The 20,728-nt window shown below is 51.1% G+C and overlaps 1 protein-coding gene and 1 long non-coding RNA gene across 2 annotated transcripts in view; one reads left to right on the plus strand and one right to left on the minus strand.

Annotated features, from left to right (window-relative positions):
• The window catches only part of SLIT3 (slit guidance ligand 3), a 589,888-nt gene extending 571,912 nt beyond the window's left edge, over positions 1–17,976 (plus strand). Inside the window, exons 32-36 of the mRNA XM_032334904.1 lie at positions 1,491–1,621; positions 9,842–9,996; positions 11,201–11,486; positions 12,225–12,430; positions 13,967–17,976. Coding sequence (XP_032190795.1) covers positions 1,491–1,621; positions 9,842–9,996; positions 11,201–11,486; positions 12,225–12,430; positions 13,967–14,202 — 1,014 coding nt within the window. The 3' untranslated portion in view covers positions 14,203–17,976. The remainder of the gene's footprint in view (positions 1–1,490; positions 1,622–9,841; positions 9,997–11,200; positions 11,487–12,224; positions 12,431–13,966) is intronic.
• LOC116585516 overlaps positions 12,890–20,728 on the minus strand; it is a 75,418-nt gene continuing 67,579 nt past the window's right edge. The window contains exon 3 of the long non-coding RNA XR_004283676.1: positions 12,890–14,304. This is a non-coding gene — a long non-coding RNA (uncharacterized LOC116585516). The remainder of the gene's footprint in view (positions 14,305–20,728) is intronic.

The following is a 20,728-nucleotide window of genomic DNA, read 5'->3' on the forward strand; positions in this document are numbered from 1 at the left end:
CCTTTTCACCTGAGGGATCAGCATGGACAAAGGCCCAGAGGCACCAACACTCAGGGCATTTTTTAGGGAATGGAAAAACATTTAGTAGGAACCAAATTCTTTTCCAGCTAACTTCTTTCAAGTTCCTTACCTGTGGACCCGAGCACATTTATTCCAAAATGCATCTCTGGGTGACCTAAATGCTTCTGGGAGGGGTGGAACGGGGATAGAATGGGGTTGAGAAGCAGCAGGCCCCTGCCTAGCAGCTTGCTGGGGAAGAAGAACCCCAGAGACACAGCAAAGGGATGCAGACCAGCTAGTGGCCCCCGCCACGTGGCACTAACTAGGGCCCTGCTCTCCTTTCGCTTATGGCTGCACTGGCCCAGCTTTAAGCTTATGGCAAAAATATTTATTCAACACAGATCTGTTGAGTGCCTTTGTGTCCAGGCCCCTGGCAGGTGCGTGGGGCTGCAGAAACGCACAGCGTTCAGACTGCCTTGGCTTTTGGAGCACCCAGTGCAGCCGGCAGGCCTCTGAGATGAGGGTTGACCCTGGGCACTCACAAGGAGGCGGCTCTGGCTACCGTCCGCCTCTCCTGCATTCTCCTCCTTGCCCTCCTGCCTTCCCCTCTCTGTCCCACGGACCCAGGCACCTGAATGTTGGGTCCCGGTTAGCCCGCGCCACAGACATCCAGAGGTCCCGTCAGACCATCTGCTCCGTTTCCAGTCCTTCAGGCTGCACTTGTGCTAGGTGGTGGGAGTAGACAGGCTGGTCAGAGGATCCCATCCCTGCAGCACGGTGCCCTCTGGGCAGCAGCCTCTGAAACCAGGGGCTCTCAGCCCTGGCACCACGTTAGAATCACCTGGAGAACTCCTACAATTATCTTTGCCTGGGCCCTGCCCCCCAGAGATTCATCTGGAGTTGATTTGGGGTAAAGCCTAGACACAGGTGTTTTTAAAAACTCCCCAGATGACTCTTAACACAGTGCCTCGCTCATGGTAAACACTGAATGCAATGGTCATTGTTAGCATTTTGTTCATGATTATTATCATACTTTATACAGAGAGACTGAGGCCCGGAGGGGAGTGAGGATTTGGGTGGGATCACATTGTGTGCTGGTGGGAGAGGCAATTAGCACTCAAGGCTCCTGACCCCACCCCCACCACCCGCACACACAATAAAATACATGATTATATATTCTATATATGTTATATACATATGTATATGTATATATATCTTATACATAATAATCTAATGTTCCTGCACATAAATAAAGTGGCACATAGTGGGTCCTCAGTAAATAGTTACTGAATTGAATTGCTCCATCCGCACTTGCTGGAGGGTAACTATCTGTGCTCTGGGAAACTCCCAGACTAGACAGAGGAGGAAATGGGAACGTGGATTCAGATCTGGGGTTCTTCCAGAAGATGCCCTCTGCAAGAGGTCTCTGTGAGGGCGGGGTTGGGGAGGCCAGGCCTCAGGCGAGCCCTAACTCACATGCCTCTCTCCAGGTGGCCACGGACAAGGACAATGGCATCCTTCTCTACAAGGGAGACAACGACCCCCTGGCGCTGGAGCTGTACCAGGGCCACGTGAGGCTTGTCTATGACAGTCTGAGCTCCCCACCCACCACGGTGTACAGGTAGGAACCACAGCGCCGCCTGTCAAGGCACGAACCCCTAGAGGAGAAGCCAGGGAACTCTCTGAAGCCGCTCCTCCCTGCCCGCCCCACGCCCCCCCCCCACCCCACTTTCCCCAGCTCAGATCTGCGGGCGGGAGGGGGAGGGGCGATGCTGGAGGAAGAGGCAGGACGGGAAGGCCGACCCCCGCGGGGAGATGACACCTCATTACCATAAGATAAATGGCCAGCTGGCTACTGTGCAGGAGCGCGTGCGCCAATGCGGATGAGGCTGCTTAATGAGCTGCCCTTTTCAAAATGTCATCCTAATCTTTTATTAGTTTAAGAAAGAAAACAGGGGGAGATTAGCTTGCAACTCAAGGGGAAGACATCCCAGAGCACGAGGGAGCAGGACTCTTCCTTAAGTGACTTTCAAACTGTTCTGAAGGATGGTTTTTCCCTAAACTTCAGTCTTTCCAACAGTCACCCTGATTTTTCTGTAAAACTATAAAAATACGGCACATCAGCTGTCCTGTTCCATAGCAGGCCGCTTTACATCAGCTTTTAAATCCGCGCCCTCTTCCCTTTCAGCTTCATCTTAAGTCGTATCATTGGTGAAATCACAGATATGCTAGTTCAGTGTTTTTTTCCTACTCCTCAGTAAAATAAATACTAAACTAATAAGTTATTTTAGTTCTATTTTTGTAATTATTACAAAAATCACCATTAAAATGAGAAATATTTGTGTTACACCTAAAATCACATAAAAACTGCCGGTGGCAGGAGAGCCCTTTCTTGGGGGGAAAGCACGTATACGAGAGAGACCACATCTGGAGGCCAGCCTTCCCCTCTAGAGGCAGGCGCACGTTTCACTGGGATTGGGGATGGCTAGCAGTTTACAGACTTTTTTTCCCAGGAACTAAGTCAGTTATGCAGTTACAACTTTATACTGAAATCAAAATATTAAATACACCGAAGCAAAACTGTCCCCTGTCAGGGCTGAGAGGAAGCAAAGTTTCTTCCCTCGTACTTACTCTCATGAAGGCCCCCAAAACAACTCCCAACAAGCCCAGCTGAAAACCATTGGTTTAAACCAGTGGTTCTCAAAGTGGGGTCCCAGAGCAGCAGCGGCCAGAAACTTGTCAGACATGCCCATTTTCAGACCTCACCCCACACCTACCGACAAGCTCTGGGCTAGGGCCCAGCCATCAGTTTTAAGGAGCCTCCAGGCGATTTCAATGCACAAGTCTTGAAGTGGCAGCTTACACAGGAAGTTTTCCTGGAGGAAGAGCCTTTTGTGATGGGTCTCAAAGAAAGGGTGGAGTTTACATGAGCAGGGAGAGCAGGTGGGCGAGCAGGCCAGGAGAAGAGCAATGACCAGCCTAAGGGACAGCTCAAAGGGCTGGACCAGACAGAAGGTGCACAGCAGAGGGTGGGTGGAGGGAATCCCAGGCAGGTTAGGACAGTGGGCTACAATGGACACCAGAAGAAGGAACTCACCTCAATGGCCTCAAGAGTTCCCTTAGAGTCAGGGGCTCCCAACATCTGCGTTCTTGGAGCCACTGGTCATGGTCATGGGCCTGTGGTGTCAGACACATCTGAAAGCCTATATTTAAAACGGGTTTGTTTCCAAACAGTCTTCTCTGTGGCAGGACTGGTGATGCCCCAGTAAAGTGCTCTTTCACACACTCTGGAAACGTCTCTTTCCTCCCCTGTGCACTGTACATAATCGCAAGATGCATTTTTGGGGGTGTTGTTGAGGGCTGGGGGTGCGAAGGTGTTTGACAAACTGAGCCTTGACTTGGGCATGTCTCAGACAGAAGTGTTGCAGAAGAAGGCCTCAGGAGAGGTTGGGCTCTGTCCGGAGCTGGGAGCCCATGCCCCACACTGACATGAGCTCTTAAGGGATCATGTTGCGGTGAGAATGCTGGAACCCTTTGCTAATGCCTGACTCGGGATGTGAGGAATGAAATGGGAAGCTAGAGAATTTTCTCCTACAGCCCTTGCCAGGGAGCCAGTGGGCTGAGGGTTGGTGCAGGGCTCCGGGGAGACCCCAGGCTCTTTCTCTTACCCCTGGGACAAACCCAATAAAGGATGCCCATGTCTAGGTCTGCCCGCCAAGCCTAGGGACAGACCCTTAGTGTCCTGCCACTCACAGTCCTAAAGGACCCAAGTCTCCAGAAATCCTGTATTTAAAATGGGTTTGTTTCTAGGCTTCTCGGAGGCAGCACCCACTGTGCCCCAGCAGTGTGCTCTTTCACTCAGTAAACATCTCCCAGACGCCTTATGTGGGCCGGGCCCTGGACTAGGTATGGGCAACACAGAGTTAAACAAAACACAATCCAGAAAAGAAGGCAGGTGTAGAAACAAGCAATAGTCACAGAAGCAGAATTGAATAGGTCTCCCAGAAGACACTGGTACATGCTAAGGGACATCGAAGGAGCAGACATTTCTGTTCAAAGAACCGGAGAAGGCTCCCTGGAGGAAGAGGTAACATTTGAGCTCAGGCTGGAACTGGAGCTGACAAGCATTTCCACAGGCGGAGAAGTGAGAAGGCCCTGGGCAGGGGGAGACAGTGTCTCCCAGACCCCGTCTGCATGCACAGAAGCCATGCTTAGGGGCTGGAGTTAATGCAGAGCACAGAGTCACTGTGGTGACCTCTGGCCACCTAGGAAGGCCTCCTCAGCCTCAGGGCCAGGGTGTCAAACCAAAGCTGATTTAATCAGGGGAATTGGCAGCTTGCAAAATTTTGCCCACTCAGGCCCCATGGACAGCCCCCAGAGTGAGAATGAGAAGTTAGCACCCCCAGCAGGGATTTGTAGGCTTGGAGCAGCTGCTTTCTGGGCCGCTTTCATGGGGATGCCTGATTTTTTTCATCTGCCCAGCTGTAGTCACAGGTGGGGGTGCTGTACTTCAAGGTCCTACCCTAGGCTCTAGGGCAAACACACAGTAAAGCCTGTCTGAGCCCCTACCTGCCCCAGAATGGGAACAGGCTGCGCTATTGCTGAGTTCTGAGACTTGTCAGAGGGAATTCAGGCATTATTTTCCTACCAGCGAGGCCAAGGGGCCAAGTAAGGTAACAGACTTGGGAAAGTGGACTGTGGTAGCCTGGAGAGCAGAGGCTTTGTCCAAAGGGACTGCTGACCTCAGCTCCAGCAGATGCTGCCTTGTGGGAATGTAGATCATTAAGAGAAGCTAGAAACCCGGGCTTTCTATGTGAAATAGCTCAGTGTTTAAATGTGGGCCACAAGACAACTCTGTTTAGCCCACAGTGCAGGCTCCCTGAGTCTTAATTACCATAGTCCCATCCACTGCCAAGGTCTTTTTCTCCCTTGCCCCTCCGCACAAGTCCCGGGCAAGTGTCATCACTCTTATTTTAGGGATGAGCTGCATAATGCGCAGATGAAGTCTTTGGCCCCGTAGCACACAAGCCAGCAAAGTGGCGGAACAGAGAGTCAAGCCAGGGTCAGGTTCCCACCAGAACCCACTTTTCCACCATGCTGGGGCATAACGGCCAGGGCAAGAGAGAGGGAGAGAAAGACCATGCAGGCACAGTCCAGGAGTTGGGGGGCAGGGCAGGGAGGGGGCTGGTGTCTCTGCCTCCTGGTCTTGATGTCTCCCGCTACCACTTAACGGAACTCCCAGGGACGATTTGGTCCTGTGAGGCTCTATCGCCACCTAGTGGCCACAACGGCATCCAGGTGAACATGCCCAGTACCTGGAGGAATGATGATTCATTTCATGGTGGAGTCGTGTCCTGTGGCTTGGGATCCTGGGTTTCAGTCTTGCCTCCACCACTTCCACTTTAAGACTGTGAGCTGGACACCTTAAGTCTCTGAGCCTTAGGCCTTATCTCTAAAATGGAAAAAAAAACTGTACCTCTCCTGTGGGGGTTATTAGGGCTAAGTGAGAGAATGCAGGTCAAGTGCTTCGCACAGAGTAGCACAGAACATGAGCCTGCTATTGGTATTAAAAGCAGAAGAGGCGGCGCCTGGGTGGCTCAGTCAATTAAACACCTGACTCTTAATCTCAGCTCAGGTCTCTATCTCAGCTCGGGTCTTGATCTCTGGGTTGTGAGTCCAACTTGGCAAGGAGCCTACTTTAAAAAATGCAGAGGGAGGGGAGGCAGGAAGGAAGGATGGATGAAGGAAAGAAGGGAGGGGAGAAAGGAGGAGGAAGGAAGGAGGCGGGGAGGGAGAAGTGCAGGGAAGGAAGGAAGGAAAGAAGAAAGGAAGAGGGAGGGAGGAAGTAGAACTCGAAATGTCCTCATGCCGTTCCCAGACAGGAGCCCCCCAGCTAGCTCGGACATGCCCACGGCTCTCCACGTCCCACGTGGTGCTGGTTCATCTGGCCCAGTGGCTACTGAGGAAGACTCTCAGAGCCCAGTTGTCTCCCCTGTAATCCCTATATCTCTCTCCAGGAGACTAATTAATGGGGCTTGGAACCTTAGTAGGATCCTTTCTTTTAGAGTTAACAGCAGATAGTTTCAGGTTGCTTTTTGGGGGTTTTGTCTGTTTTACCCCAACCTTTTTTCTTAGAGCAGCAGAGCCATTTTTCTCATTTACTTCAAGGGCCAAGATTACCAAGGAGAAAACAGTGAGAGAAAATGGAGCCATCCTGATTTATGAGATGGTGGTGGATAATCAGAACCTGGAGCACCACCTACCCCAAACCTCCAGAGACCTGCAGTCTGAAAACCACTGGCTTTAGGCATCACCTCCAGGAAACCCTAACAGAGAAGGCATCCTATTAACCCAGGAGCCCCTACTGGCACAGGTTATGGGAGCTTTGGATTTGGAACAAGTCCTGACTTTGAACCTCCTAGCAATGTGTCCTTGGTTCCTTCCCTGTAAAATGGGGCTCATGAGTGCCTTCCTCAGAGATGGTTATTAGCCAGCGGAAACAGAAACCAAAAGCCCTGGGCAGCTGGAAGGTAGAAGAGCTCTTCTAGGGTCCATGAACCTGCTCCCCGACTCGGTCCCTCCTGCCACACCCAACTCCAAGCCCAGGGTCAGGGTGGAGGAGATCATCATTCTACCTTTGAGTGCTTGCTAGGTATCAGGAACCATGTGCTGTCCATCAGAGCATGGTGAGGTCGACCTCTGTGCCATTGCTGGAGTGTGGAAATGGAACCTCAGGTCTACAGAGTGGTGGGATTTGCCCAGGGTACCTCAGTTGGAAGGCCCATGTGAGAGCAGATCTCTCCAACACCCAAGCATGACCTAGCAGAAGACTATAGCCAGAGGAAGGGGGCCTGCCTATGACTCCCCTTGTGGGAATCAGAGGAGGCCTTCCACAGACCTAAATGGCTAGGGCACTGGGGAGCCTAGCAGTTACTCAGGGGCAGGGGCGGGGGTGGCCTCACGTCCTCTCTGCTCCTGCGGCTCCTACCAAACCACTGTCTCCAGGCTGGGGCCCTCAGCGAAGGCGTGCCAGGGCCTGGGCCAGCACGTGGAGCCCAGGAAGGAAGCAAGCAACGGGCTTGGCGCCCGTGGCCAGGAAGGGGTTAGTGGCGTGTGTTTGTTCACTGTGTCTGTGTGTTTATAACAGCCGCCTCAGACTCCCTGAATTTTGGTCAGAAGGAAATGCCAAGAGCCGTGGCCTCTCTACAGCTCCGTCTCTGACAGGTGGCTGCCCAGCGTTAGTCACATGGCTCGGGGATGGGGAGCTCATTCAGGACAGCGTCAGTTTGCCAGATGGTCTGGGGACACAGCTGTATGTTCTTGCATGTATGTTTAAAAGCTGCGTTAGGACTCGGAAGCTTGTAGTCTCCACACACGGGCCTCATTCCCCCCACCCACCATCAACTCATCTTCGGGAGCACAGGTCTCAGCCTTTTCCTCAGCTCACTACTTAGAGCAGTTAGAAGCTACTGGAATTGAACAGCTCCATCTTCTTCTAACTTCCTGGCTCCCCATCACAAATGAGATCCTCCAGTGGACTCTTAGCTACCGCTCCACCCCTGTTGCCCTATTTCTGGACCTACCCGTACGCTGACATATTGGTTGTTTGGTTTGGGGTAGGCTGAGGAAGCGTGGGCTCTGTGAGTGTCTGTCCTGTTTGCCGCCGATCTCTAGCTCCTGGGACAGTGGGGCTCAGAGCAGACACCCAGTGGGTGGGAGACGGACGGCTGCAAGGGCAGATGACGGACGGAGGGTGGATGGCTGGGAGGGAAGAGAACGGTTATGATGGGTTTGGGGGGGTCCTGCGCCCCTGCACGTCCCCCTCAACCAGCCCTTTCTCCCAGAGATCATCAGCATGAGAGCAGGAGCCGCTAGTTTGCAGGCAATGGTGGGTTCCTGCTGCTGTTAACGGACCAGCCAACGCTACTGATGATGGTCACATTTTCCCAGTGATTTACAGTCTGTAAAGCACCTTCAAGTACCTCCTCTGATTCGCTCATCACGCTAATTCTGTCAGGTTGTCCTCCCCCTGTTACAGATGAGGAGACGAAGACCAGAGGGGTTCTGAGTGGTCACGGGGCCGCCAAGGAAGGGGCTAGGACAGACTCCGCTTTCTCCACTCCACCCCACGTGAGCCTCTCTTCCCCCAAGTATTTTCCTCATCTCTCTGCTGAAACTCCCTTCAGTCGAAAAGGGCTGAGGAGGCAGCTGAACTCTGCCCTCTCCAGTCGGATGGCGGTGGTGAATGCGGAGGCTCCTTCTCCACTTGGGCGCTCAGAGAAAGAGTACAGTATTTCCAAATGCCTGTCACCTGCACTCAAGGCTCCCTCCCAGCCCCGACCAAGGATCAAATAGCAGAAAGAGCAGAACTTTGGGGTCAAAAGTTTTGCCTATGCATTCTCTTTTTGGAACATATTAGCTGGATGACTTCAGACAAATCCTTTCACCTCTCTGGGCCTCATTGCTCTGATCTGTGAAATGGGGTATCTGATGTCACTTGACAGAATGATGGTGAGGGTCCAAAAAGAGCGGAGAGCCATTCAGCACGATGTCTGGCTCTTGCACTTCCCTCCTGAGCCCTCACTGAGGGCTGCTGGGACTAAGGGAGGCAACACGGGAAAGGAGCGTATGTGTGGGCTTTAAAGCTAGATGGACCTCAGTGTACAGTCCTGCTCTAGTTGTGGGGACCTAGGAGCATTATTTGACCTCCCTGACCTTCTGTCTCCTTCTCTTTTTTAAAGATTTTAACTATCTATTTATCTATCTGTTTATTTATGGGGAGGGAGAGAGATTACCTATGGTGGGAGCAGAGGGAGAAGCAGACTCTGCTGAGCAGGGAGCCTGATGCAGGGCTTGGTCCAAGGACCCTGAGATCATGACCTAAGCCGAAGGCAGACACTTAACTGACTGAGCACCCCCAGGCACCCCTCTTTCCTCGTTTCTGTAATGCTGTAAACATGTGAAGCAGTGCTGTGCGGTGTTCTAATCCACGTATGGTCAGCAGACTGCCGGAGGTGCAGGAGATGAATTAGATGCCACAAACTATTGACACTTTAATTGAGAGCCTTTATTTTTCATACGTACTAGGAAAAATATAAATCACCCTGAAATATTCTTTTCATGGGCAGGAGTCCTTAGAACAATGCTAGCTTTATATCCTTACTGATGCTTATGGGGGAAATGGAGTAATTGAAGAAAAACATGTTAATAATGGTCCTAGTGGCATACCCTAGAGCAAATATTGAGAAGGCGGTCTGAGGATGAGTCTGCTTAACTCTATAAAATTCAAGAAAGAAATGCAAATAATATAACTGAATACATGACATGGCCATAGACTGGCTCTTGTACTGGAAAGGGGGGAAAGTGCTATAAAGATACTACTGGATCCACTGAAAAATTAAAATCCAGCCTGAGTAGAGATACAAGTATGTTACCAATGTTAAATTTACCAAAGTTGAAAATTGCAGCTTGCTTCTGTAAGAGAATATCCATGTCCTTAGGAAATGCACACTGAGGCATTTTGGGATAAGGGAAAGGTATGTAACTTTTAAAGGATTCAGTGTATATATGTATATACATCTGTGTGTATGCATGTCTATGGAGATAGATGGGTATGGAGACAGAAAATTCATGATAAAGCAAGTGGGGCTAATAGGAGAATCTGTGGGTTTAAGAAGTATTCTCTGTACTGTTTCTGCTTTTGCAACTTACTTAAGTTTGAAGTTATTTCCAAATGAAAAATACAAAATGCTCGGAATGCTGGCCAAGTTCATGGGCCAGTGCCTGGCTGTGGGAGGCACCCAGCAAACCCTCTGATTCTCGCCCCTTCTCTCCTGCCCAGTGTGGAGACCGTGAATGATGGGCAGTTTCACAGTGTGGAGCTGGTGATGCTAAACCAGACCCTGAACCTGGTGGTGGATAAAGGAGCCCCCAAGAGCCTGGGAAAGCTCCAGAAGCAGCCGGCAGTAGGCATCAACAGCCCCCTCTACCTTGGAGGTAAGGCCATTTTCCTCTCCCATCCCCATCACCTCCACCTCCCACCCACCCTCTGTGCTTGGGCACCCACCCCGGCCTACTGCCCGGGGTTCCCCTGATCTCACCATCCACTGCCAAAGCATATCGGGAAAGGCTTCCTGGAGGTAGTGACAACCAAGCTGATTACCCTAAAGGGTAAATAGGCAGATCATGGCGAGGAGGAGAAGGAGAGAATATAGGCCCCTTCTGGGGAACTACAAGTGGTTCAGGAGACAAAGATGATGGGAATAGTGGGGAAAGGTGAAGGTGGAAAGGGGTGGGAGGAGATGGGAGGTCAAATCCAGGCCCTACCATCCACAGACTTCAGGTCACATTCCCTCTGCTCTGCCACCACGTCAAACACTGTGAGGCTCAGGTGACGTATGTAGTACACGTTTGAGATGAAGGTCATACAAAGGCCAAAAAGGAAGTAGCCATCTGTCTGGCAGAGCCTGGGCCTGAAATGCAGCCCAGGGCCTGTAATTCTCAAAGGGTTATGTGCAAAAGTAAAAAAAGTCACCAGAGCAGCTTGTGCAACAAAGAGATTCCCAAGGCCTCCCTGCCGAGGACACCCCTCTGGAAGGCTCAGGAATCTGTACTGTTCACAGCTGATCCAGGTGCCAGGGGCCCAGAGAAAGCCTTCCATCAAGAGCAGTCCCAGAAGGGACACAGTTTCTCCCCCACTGGAAATCCCCGAAGTTCCACAGAGCAAGGCTGCTCCCCAAAACCCCTTATCTCCCAAACTCTAGCTCTCCCGCCCTATGTTCTGTGGAGCCGTGACAAGGGGCAGGGGAGGTCTGGTGGGGACATCAGAGGAATGGGATACACCCTCTGTCCCCTGCCTGGAGGGGGTGGTCCTCCTCTGTCCAGCAGGTGTGGCCCTGTGGCGAGCCAGACCTTCTATTTCTAAAGAAGTTTGAAATAAGGGTTTGGCGGGGGGGGTATTTTCTATACTTAAAATGATGGCAGCAAATTCACGCTTTTTAAAGAGTTCAAGTACAGGACAAAGGCTAGGAGCCCTCGTGTGGCTGTGGGCCCCGGCTTCGGTCCATTCCCTCCATCTGAACAGCAGATGCTCAGAGCTGTGAGTGCTCAACTCTGAGCACCCCGAGCCCTCCTTCAGGCTCGGAGGGGCTGGTGGGCAGGGGAGGGTCTTCAGGCAGCTGTCCTGGCACCCCTCCCACAGGCATCCCCACCTCCACGGGCCTCTCGGCCCTGCGCCAGGGCACAGACCGGCCGCTGGGCGGCTTCCACGGCTGCATCCATGAGGTGCGCATCAACAACGAGCTGCAAGACTTCAAGGCCCTCCCGCCGCAGGCCCTGGGAGTGTCCCCCGGCTGCAAGTCCTGCACCGTGTGCAAGCACGGCCTGTGCCGCTCCGTGGAGAAGGACAGCGTGGTGTGCGAGTGCCACCCGGGCTGGACCGGCCCGCTATGCGACCAGGAAGTCCGGGACCCCTGTCTGGGCCACAGGTCAGTGCCCTGCGAGCCCGGGCTCCCCACACGGACTCAGTCCCTGCCTGTAGCCCTTCCCTGCCCAAAAAGCGGCACTGAGGAGAGCTGGAAGGACTGTGGTCAGACGGTCCCCAGAACCCACGTCAGTGTGACTGCTCAAGCGGGCAAGAGCTCACACAGCCCACAGCAGGTCCGCCTTAGAGACCGTGTGTGAGGGCCTTGCTGAGAGCACCTATCTCCGTCAAGTGGAATGACGGTGAGTTTCAGCATCAGTGTCTCCCTCTCAGAGATGTGGGTAAGACTATGTGCAGCATCAAAGCCGCAGAGGAGAGGGGATTGTAGACGGTAAGAATGATGTCAGGTGTAAAGCACTTACCCCCTTGCCTGGCACCGCTGCGGGTGGGTGGGAGGTGCTGGGGGGAGGGGGTGTACACTAGTGATGTTATCAATTAAGCTGCCAGAGCAATTACAACATTTAGAGAACGCTTAGCTGCTTCAGAGCAAGTACCTGCCACTTGGAGAGGGGAGTTGGCAAGCCAGCCAGCCTCGTGGCCACAGCTGGCAGCTGACTTGGGGCGATCTGAGCCTCCAGCAGGTCGGATGCTGCTGCTCAGCCCCTGAGCTAGCAGAGGGCAGACTATGGGATGGACAAGACCTACAAGGACCCGCTCTGAGCCTGGGCCTTGGCTGTGGTGGACAGAGAAAACCTCTGCAGTGCTCTGCCTTCCCCTTTCTCATTCTGTCCTCTGCCAACAGCTGCAACCGCGGGAAATGTGTGCCAGCTGGGACCTCGTACATGTGCAAGTGTGCAGAAGGCTACAGCGGGGCCACGTGTGATCACAAGAATGACTCCAACGCCTGCTCTGCCTTCAAGTGTCACCAGGGGCAATGCCATTTCTCCGATCGAGGGGAGCCCTTCTGCCTGTGCCAGCCTGGCTTTAGTGGGGAGCACTGCGAGCAAGGTGGGTTCACTGTGCGCAGGGGAGGGGGACCGGAGGCGGCCATGGGAGGCAGAGCTAGACTGTGGATCCAGACTGCCAACAGTCCAGTTCCCGCCCAGAGGCTGCGTGCTCTTGCACCTTCATCGTGAAAATGTGGGAACACCCTCCCTCTCTGAAGCAGTTGTCCACTGCAGTGTAACTAGCCCCACAAACCCCGGGGATCCAAGCCCTCCTCCTTCCCCTCCTCCGTGACCTTGACCCGTGGAGTTTGTTCATTTTGAAATAAGCTCAAAAACAGGAAAATTAAAACTGAACTGTTATTAAAATTCAAATCTACCTCCCCCAGGAGGGCTTTTTTTTCCTGCATGGTAAAAAAGAAGTCTTCCTCCTTGGGCCCAGATTTCTAGGTAGACCCCTTGGTCTCTAAAGGACTCTCACATTTATACCTAGTTGCAATACTATTCTCGAGCAAAACAGACCAAGTTTTGAAATTTTTTATTAAGAAATACATTTTGAAATAATCTGAGATTTAACAGAAAACTTGTCAAAAAATAGCGTTCACACTCCTGTCACCAGATTCCCCAATGGGATCTCGCCCACCACCCCGCATTGTACACACAGGCACTAATGTGTAATTTTTTTAAAATTATGAGCTTGTTACATCATGCTTACCAAAATTCATTAAAATGAATAGAACCCTTTCTCCTTCAGTCTCCCCTGAGGCTCATAACCTGTGAAGCAGTAGGAAGAACAGGGAAATGGGTCACCGTCTTCCAGACGAGGAGAGTGGCTCAGGGATGACCAGTGTCTTGACCAGGCTGCAGGGCTGGGGGTCTAAGCTCCTCCTTCTCCTCAGGGCCTTGCTTTAGACCTCCTCCTAGTGTCCACACAGAGAGTTTGGCTGGGCGTGGAAGATTCAGGCTGTTATCGGGGCTCATTAACTCCTCATTCAGCTCCCCCCCTCCACGGCAGGTCCCCTAGACACAGCCCTGGGCTACATCCAACGCCTTGGGCTGTTCAGGTCTGTAGCCCCCATCTCGGTTTATCCTTACCACGCATTCACTTCGGGGAGGAGAGAATTAGTATCTCAACTCTATCCAGTGGGCACGGGGCAAAACTAGAGACTTCCTGGTTTTTGGCAAAGCCAGAAATCCCAGTATTTAATTGATCTTGTGGGGTTTTTAATGGTGACATTTAATTTGGTTTCTAAGTCTAGGTGGCACAATCAAAATCTGGGGCCAGGATTTAGCCCGTAGCCTACTACTTGGCCACATCTACTGTGGTGTCTGAGTTCCTTGAAGGAAAGGACAGGGCCTGCTTTTGTCACCAGGAAATGCTCAGGCCTTAGTTGTAAATCTAGCAGCAAGGCAGGCGCAGAAGAAGCACTCCGTATTTGTGCAACAGCTGCATGGGTTCGTGGACAGGCAGGTGGAAGAACACGTGAAGTACAAAGGGTCTTCAGGCCACCAAGGTTCGCGGACAGCCGGCCCAGGAATGGCCCCCGGCCGGTCATCTGTACCACCCAGGCCCTGACCTTGCCTCTTCTGTCCCCTGCAGAGAACCCATGCCTGGGGGAGGTGGTCCGAGAGGTGATCCGCCGCCAGAAGGGCTATGCCTCATGTGCCACGGCCTCCAAAGTGCCCATCATGGAATGTCGTGGGGGCTGTGGGCCCCAGTGCTGTCAACCCACCCGCAGCAAGCGGCGGAAATACGTCTTCCAGTGCACCGACGGCTCCTCATTCGTCGAGGAGGTGGAGAGACACCTCGAGTGCGGCTGCCGCCCATGTTCCTAAGGCCAACTGCCCACCTGCCCCCCCACCACTCAGACTCCAGCTTCGTGGGGCTGGGACAGCCATGTGGGACCCCCCTTGAGATTTGAGGTGAAGAAGTAGAAGCTGGAGAGAAAGCAGAAGAAGAGAATATTAAGTATATTGTAAAATAAACAAAAAATAGAACTTATTTTTATTATGGAAAGTGACTATTTTCATCTTTTATTATATAAATATCACACCGTCTGAGTATATGTACCATATAGTGAGTTATTTTTACCAAGTCCTGTGTATTTGTTGTGGTTTTTATAAACAGCTGTTAAAATTTTTAAGAAAAAAGACTAATAAAAATGTTTTAAAACAAAAGGATAAGAATAAAGAAGTGATAGCCTGTCGGAGAAGAAAGAAGGAAGTTTTCATGCTGATGAAACAGTATCGTGTCAGCAGAAACCAAGACCTGCTTACTGAGCTCAGGAAAAGGAATGATAAGAGGAAGAGAAGGAAAAGATTTTTCTTTGTTTCTTCTTACTTTAATGACTCTCTTTTTCTTCCCTAAAAGCACCCAGCTTTTAAGTCCTGGTTGCCGAAGGCCATCCTTCCAGGAAAAGCCGCTGCACCCTGGCCACCTCCGCCTCACAGTCGCTGCCCCCACCTGCCCCAGGCCACCAGCAGGTTCTGAAACCTCCTGCAGACCCCCCTTCTCCCTCCTGGCTGGCCCTCCCTGCCACTACAGGGTTGTTGGAAACTGCCACAGGCTTCATCTGAGCCTGCTTTGCCAAATTTTAAAACACCGCCTCTTCCCCTGCCCCTCTCCAGGTGAGTCAATGGAAGGGGTCAATGACATCTCCTCAGGCCCCATCCACTGGCCCTTCCTTTGAAAGTTCTGAACCATCCTTTTCTCTCCAGCCCATTTCACATTGGAATGCAGGACTAGAGGAACAGGCAGCCAGGGCTAGGGGGATGAGGAAGGCCAGGAGCCCAGACTGCCCACAGCCCTGGTAGATGTCCAACTCTGGAAAGTGCTGGGAGAATCTGGCTATGGGACAAGCCTCTGCCACCTGATCCTCCAGACCACCCTCATGAGCTGTCATCAAAACGCCCTGCCCATCTGCAACACTTTCCAACACATATCGGTGCTGCACCTGTTTTCATCTGTGCCATCCCTGCTCTGTGCAATTCCTGCTCCCTTAAGAAGGGTAAAGCCATATGGCCCCATTTCACAGACAAACACGCCTCTCTCAAGCTCTGTATCTGGCCTGAAGCTATATATCTGATAAGTAGAGGAGCCAGACTCAAAGCTCTGGGTTCCTTCTCTAAATAGCATAACCATAAGAAATTCACAGGTAGCTCATCAGACAAGCCCTACCAGGAAAAGAAAGTAGATGTTCTTTACTACTATTTTTCCTGCTTGTGTTTAAGTCTGGTTCTGTTCCCCCAGTATCCAGAAAACTTCCAGACAGAGTTATAGATCAGGGAATGTGAGCAACGGCAGCTCACCCAGTGGAGATTTGCCCCTGTCTGTCAGCTCCCTCAGACTAGTACAGGCGCTCAGGGTCTCAACTGCTCAGCCCAGTGCCTTGTCTCTCACTCACCCCTCCTGCCCCTTGGGAGCCTCCCCGCAGCAGCGTGAGGGAGGGCGATGTGGAACTCAGAGGACCTTCCAGGATGGAGCTTCCCCAGAGGAGCCTAGTGGTTCTGTGAGGACCAACAGTGGGCCAAAGGGTCCAAGAATCAAGAGAGAGGCAGAAAAGGAAGACGGAAGAGCACAAGGCAAGTGGCAAGGAGGGAAGGAGAAAAGGAAAGAAGGGATGGTGGGGGGGCAACAGAAGGAAGAAAGGGACGACCAGGAGGAGGGGAAAGGAGGGAGAAATAAGATGGAGGAACTTCAGGCAAGGGTTCAAGCAGTCAGAGCCAGGTACGGCAGGCTAAAACACAGGGACCCAGCAGGGTTTTTAAGCAGGGGACTAGTAAGACAAGGTCTGTTTTAGGAAGAGAACTGGTGGCAAAGATGAGACAGTCTTGGAAGAGGAGAGAGCACTCTGCCACCCAAAATGGCTCTGGGGGCTTCCCAGTTGTTCACTTGAGTTTGTTGTAGCTAAACAATGCTGATTTCCAGATAGGTCCCAAAAGTCTTTGCGGTAGCTCCAGAGTCCTGAAAGGGGTATACTGAGATCTCCCCAGTACCGTTCCCCATCCCTCATGCCTTCAGTCCACCTCACTCACACAGGTAAACCCTAGGCTTCTTCTACCACCAACACCCCCAGCTAGCCTCTCTTCATGCGACATGAGCCCACTCAGCCTGCCGTCTTGAGAGCCATGCCCCAGGGTCCCTGACTTTCTGGGAAGACTTCACAGGCTGCCAGCTTTCCCTCTGCCACCCCCAAGGAATCCAAGCCCTGCCTCTGCCAGCCATGCCCTGCACCTACTCCCGAGCCCAGCTGCAGTCAGCCAGGGTCTTAGTGGGGCTTGAGGGTAATTTTGAGACTTCCCCTCAATTTTACAAGCACTGACTTTATGAAATGCCTAATCCAAGATTAAGAAAATGCTCCCCAAAAGGAAGTTTCTCTAACAAATGCAGATTAAAATGTTCTTATTTCAACAGCTAAATTCTAGTCCCCCAGAGCAGGAAGAGGTCAGTCAGGTAACTTGCATGCTTAAAAGTATGGTTCGGTGTTTGCGTGTGGGGACGGGCATATGTGAAAGGGGGCTTGGGCTCTGTTTCCTCCTGAGCAGGATTCAGGGGAAGGAAGAATCCCTTTGACTCAACCAAGGGACCCTAAAATGGTTATGAGATGATGTATTTAAAAGCTCTTTGTAAAGTGTAAACTAAAAATCTTTCATGTAAGCTGTTACTGCTATGGTTGTTGCTGTGATTGACATGCCAACAGGCCCCATGGAGAAGATGGCTTTGCGTTTTCAATTTCAGAAGGGAACCGGAGTCTAATGCTTCAGAAAGAGGATAGGATAAGGGAAAGAGGGGCAAGGAAAGAGTGGGAGATTTCCTGGGGCCAGGGAAAGAGGAAATCCCCCAGAATGACCCTTAGGAACCTGGGAATGGCCAGGCGCGGGATGGAGCTAACCTCGCCTTCCACCAGATACAAAGCTTCCATCAGATTGAGCCCTACGGCCAAGCAGCCCCCCACCACCTTTGCTGGGAGGAGAAGCCTCTAGCCTAAGTGAACCTGCCTCTCAAAACTCACAGGTATCAGAGCTCAAGGAATCCGTGGTGAGGGATAAACCTGAGAATCAGAGAAAGGGAGTGTCTAAACCAGAGACCAAGATCATCCAACAAATTAACACCACAGGCAGGAACAGACTCAGGTGTCTACCCAGGCCATCATTCTTCCTGCTGCTCCACTGTGAGCACAGGGAGAGTGAAGGTTGATACAGACCCTGTGATACCTTCTAGGTGGCCAGAAAAGTATCTTTCCCCCACAACAGATGGGTGATGGCTGGGAAGCTGGGGCAGTGCCTGGTTTGGGGGGCACTTATCCATATGTTCCAGTCTGGATTAGACGGTACCAAAGGAAACACTTGGGGAAAGTGGGTGAGAGACGCCTCCTAGCCAGAACAAACAAAGACAGAGTAGGGCACTTGGCAAAGCTTATTTCTCTAATTCTACAATAGGTTCTAAGGAAAAAAAAAAAACAAAAACAAAACAAAAAAAACTTTTAAGATGGTTTTTATAAAACAATGTTATAGTGCCACTTCACCATTATGGGATAAATAATGTGCATTTTTTGATTCAACAGACTGTCATTATCTGATATCATTAAAATAAATGAATGAGTCACAGGAGAGCTGAGCTATGTGATGTTCTTATGAATACCATAAACTCAGCCCTTCTCCCTGGTGTGTGTTTTATTTTTATTCCTGACCTTCACTCCCTGGGGCAAAGATTACTACATTCATGGGGTTTGGACAAGTCTGGTATGGAGTTAATGAAAACAATTGGTTTCCTGAAACATGAAGTGTGGAAAAAAGGATTCAGAGGTCTCTAGAGACATGGGGGAGAAGGCCCAACACATGGCTTGAGGTCTGCAGGGTGTGTGATTTGTATGGTCACAGACTGGGTGCCAAGGGGCACAGGGGAAGAAGCCACTCCAGGGCAGAGAACATTCAGTAAGATGTGGAAGAAGACTGGTCCTGGGCACTCCAATGCCTAATTAAACCCCCTCTTTTATTCATTCCTTCCCAAGCATTTATTCAACATCTACTATGTGCCAGTCCTCATCTAGGCATTGAGGACAACACAAAGATGATCAAGACAAAGTCCTTGTTCTCCTGGAACTTAACATTTTTTTAAAGATTTTATTTGTTAATTGACAGAGAGATCACAAGTAGGCAAAGAGGCAGGCAGAGAGAGAGGGGAGGAAGCAGGCTCCCTGCTGAGCAGAGAGCCCAATGCAGGGCTCGATCCCAGGACCCTGGGATCATGACCTGAGCTAAAGGCAGAGGCTTAACCCACTGAGCCACCCAGGTGCCCCTGGAACTTAACTTTCAATTGAGTGTCAAACAAATAAGTAAAGACATCATATAATATTAAACACACACACACACACCCGAGTTGACAGGACCAAAGAGCTGGGGGTACTTTCCATGGTGAAATCAAGGAAAGCTTCTCTGAAGAACTGGGACCTGGGGACAGGTGAAGTACCAAGAAACATAAAGAGGAAGGCTGACCCCACAGTACTCACTAGATAACTGGCCCCATGCAGGTGGAATCTGAGTGAGAGCCCAAGCATCCTAGGAGGCCAGAGGCGAAGACGTGGGTGAGCAAGCACAAAGAGTGGGATTGTAGGTGAGGGAAGAAGTCACCCTTCAGCTTCCCAGCCCTGAGGAATCCTTGGGAGCACATGGCCTTTCTAAATGAAGAATGCCATGGGTCTGGAGGCCACCACCAGCTGACTGAAGGTCACTTTTGCTTCCCTAGCAGATAGCCCTGCACTTCTGTGAAGAACACCATTGAGAGCAAGACAATGGGGGGCAGCGGATGCACCAAGTGTTGGATAAGCACCCAGGCCTGTTGTTCCTTCTTCCCCTGGTATTTCCAGAGCAAGACATGGCCACACAGGCCGGGGCGGGAGGCACTGAGCCTCCATTAAGATGCCCTTAATATTAGCTTCAAAGCTTTCTGTGTCAAAGAATCTAAGATGGAAGTGGGGAGTAGATTTTGTGCTGATGCCTCCTAGACCAGGCTGCCCGAGCATCCCTGCCAGGAGGAGCTGCTGGCCAGGAACCAATAGCCTCCACCTTCCAAGCTTAGACCAAGTAGCCCCTTCTCCCAGGGATCCTGTCAAATTCCCTTCTGTGTTAACTGCAGTTTCTCAACTGGGAGAGATTTTGCCACCAAAGGAGGCATGTGGCAATGCCTAAAGACAGTTTTGATTGTTTGACTAGGGCAGGGGGAGTGCCTGGGATGCTGCGAGCATGTACAAGACAGCCTCCACAACAAAGCAGCAGCCCGCCAAGGAAGGGATCAGTAGTCTTAAGATTGAGAAACCCTGTCTGGGACTACTCAGATCCTTCCTGCAAGACCTGAATGGAATCATTTATAAACGAAGAAGAGGGTGAAAGTGCTCAATAGGCAATGAATAGTGGCCTCCTCGGGGGAACCTGGTCCCTTGGTGCAAATACATAGCAGGCTGGTGGTTTGTCCTTGTATTTAGAACACAATTATTGATGGGAAATGGGCTGCGACAATTTCCAGCAATGAGGTGCCACCATCATGCTTCCTTTGCCACTCTGTCCTTACTATAATCATGGCAAATGGGTGCAGAACAATGGATTATGGACTTGTTATGCTTAGGTGAAAGATATAAAATACGGTGGAGCAGGGGGCATTCATCTTTGGACCTGCCACTGGCAAAATAAGATTTTTAAAAAATGAGGTTTCTATTTCCTGGAACTCTACCCTTCAGCTAGGCTCCTGCAGGAAGAACAGTGAAAGTTATCAAATCAAAACATGAGGACTGTGGATGTGTCTATGTAATGTCCAAGGTGAGTGCAGAAAGTATAGGTCAAAAGTCATAAGCAGCCCGACTCTAAGATGGGGCAAGGGATGTTGAACAAACTCCCAGTAAAGAGGGCAGGATTAACTCATTGTCAGAGTAACCTTGCTCACTCAAAATAATCTTGGAAATTGCTGCAGGGATAGGAGAGGCTCTCAGCACCTGACCAGAGCTCTGTAAATAGACCTTGTAAATGTCCATGTTTGCAGGGGTACTAGAGGTGAGGCAGCCTTGAGAGCAGGACTGGAAGAAGGTCTAAATGGTAAGTGAGGAAGGTCTAAGTGATAAGTAAGCAGGCCTCCATCTGGCTCCAACTCCACTGGCCCTAAGGAGCTCCACATTCTCTACCCTATTTGGCTGTTTGACTTTGGAAATATCACTGTGAGTTTCGGTTTCCCCTTCTAAAAATTGAGGATGGCAATAAATCCAAGGATGGCATAAATCTCTAAAAATTATAAGTGGCAAAAAGCAATTCAGATTAAGCCACAAGAAGAATATGTTGGCTCAAGTCATTGGAAAATCTAAGATAGTTCTCACTT

The sequence above is a fragment of the Mustela erminea genome, chromosome 3 (genome assembly GCF_009829155.1).
Source record: "Mustela erminea isolate mMusErm1 chromosome 3, mMusErm1.Pri, whole genome shotgun sequence".
NCBI classification, from domain to species: Eukaryota; Metazoa; Chordata; class Mammalia; order Carnivora; family Mustelidae; genus Mustela; species Mustela erminea.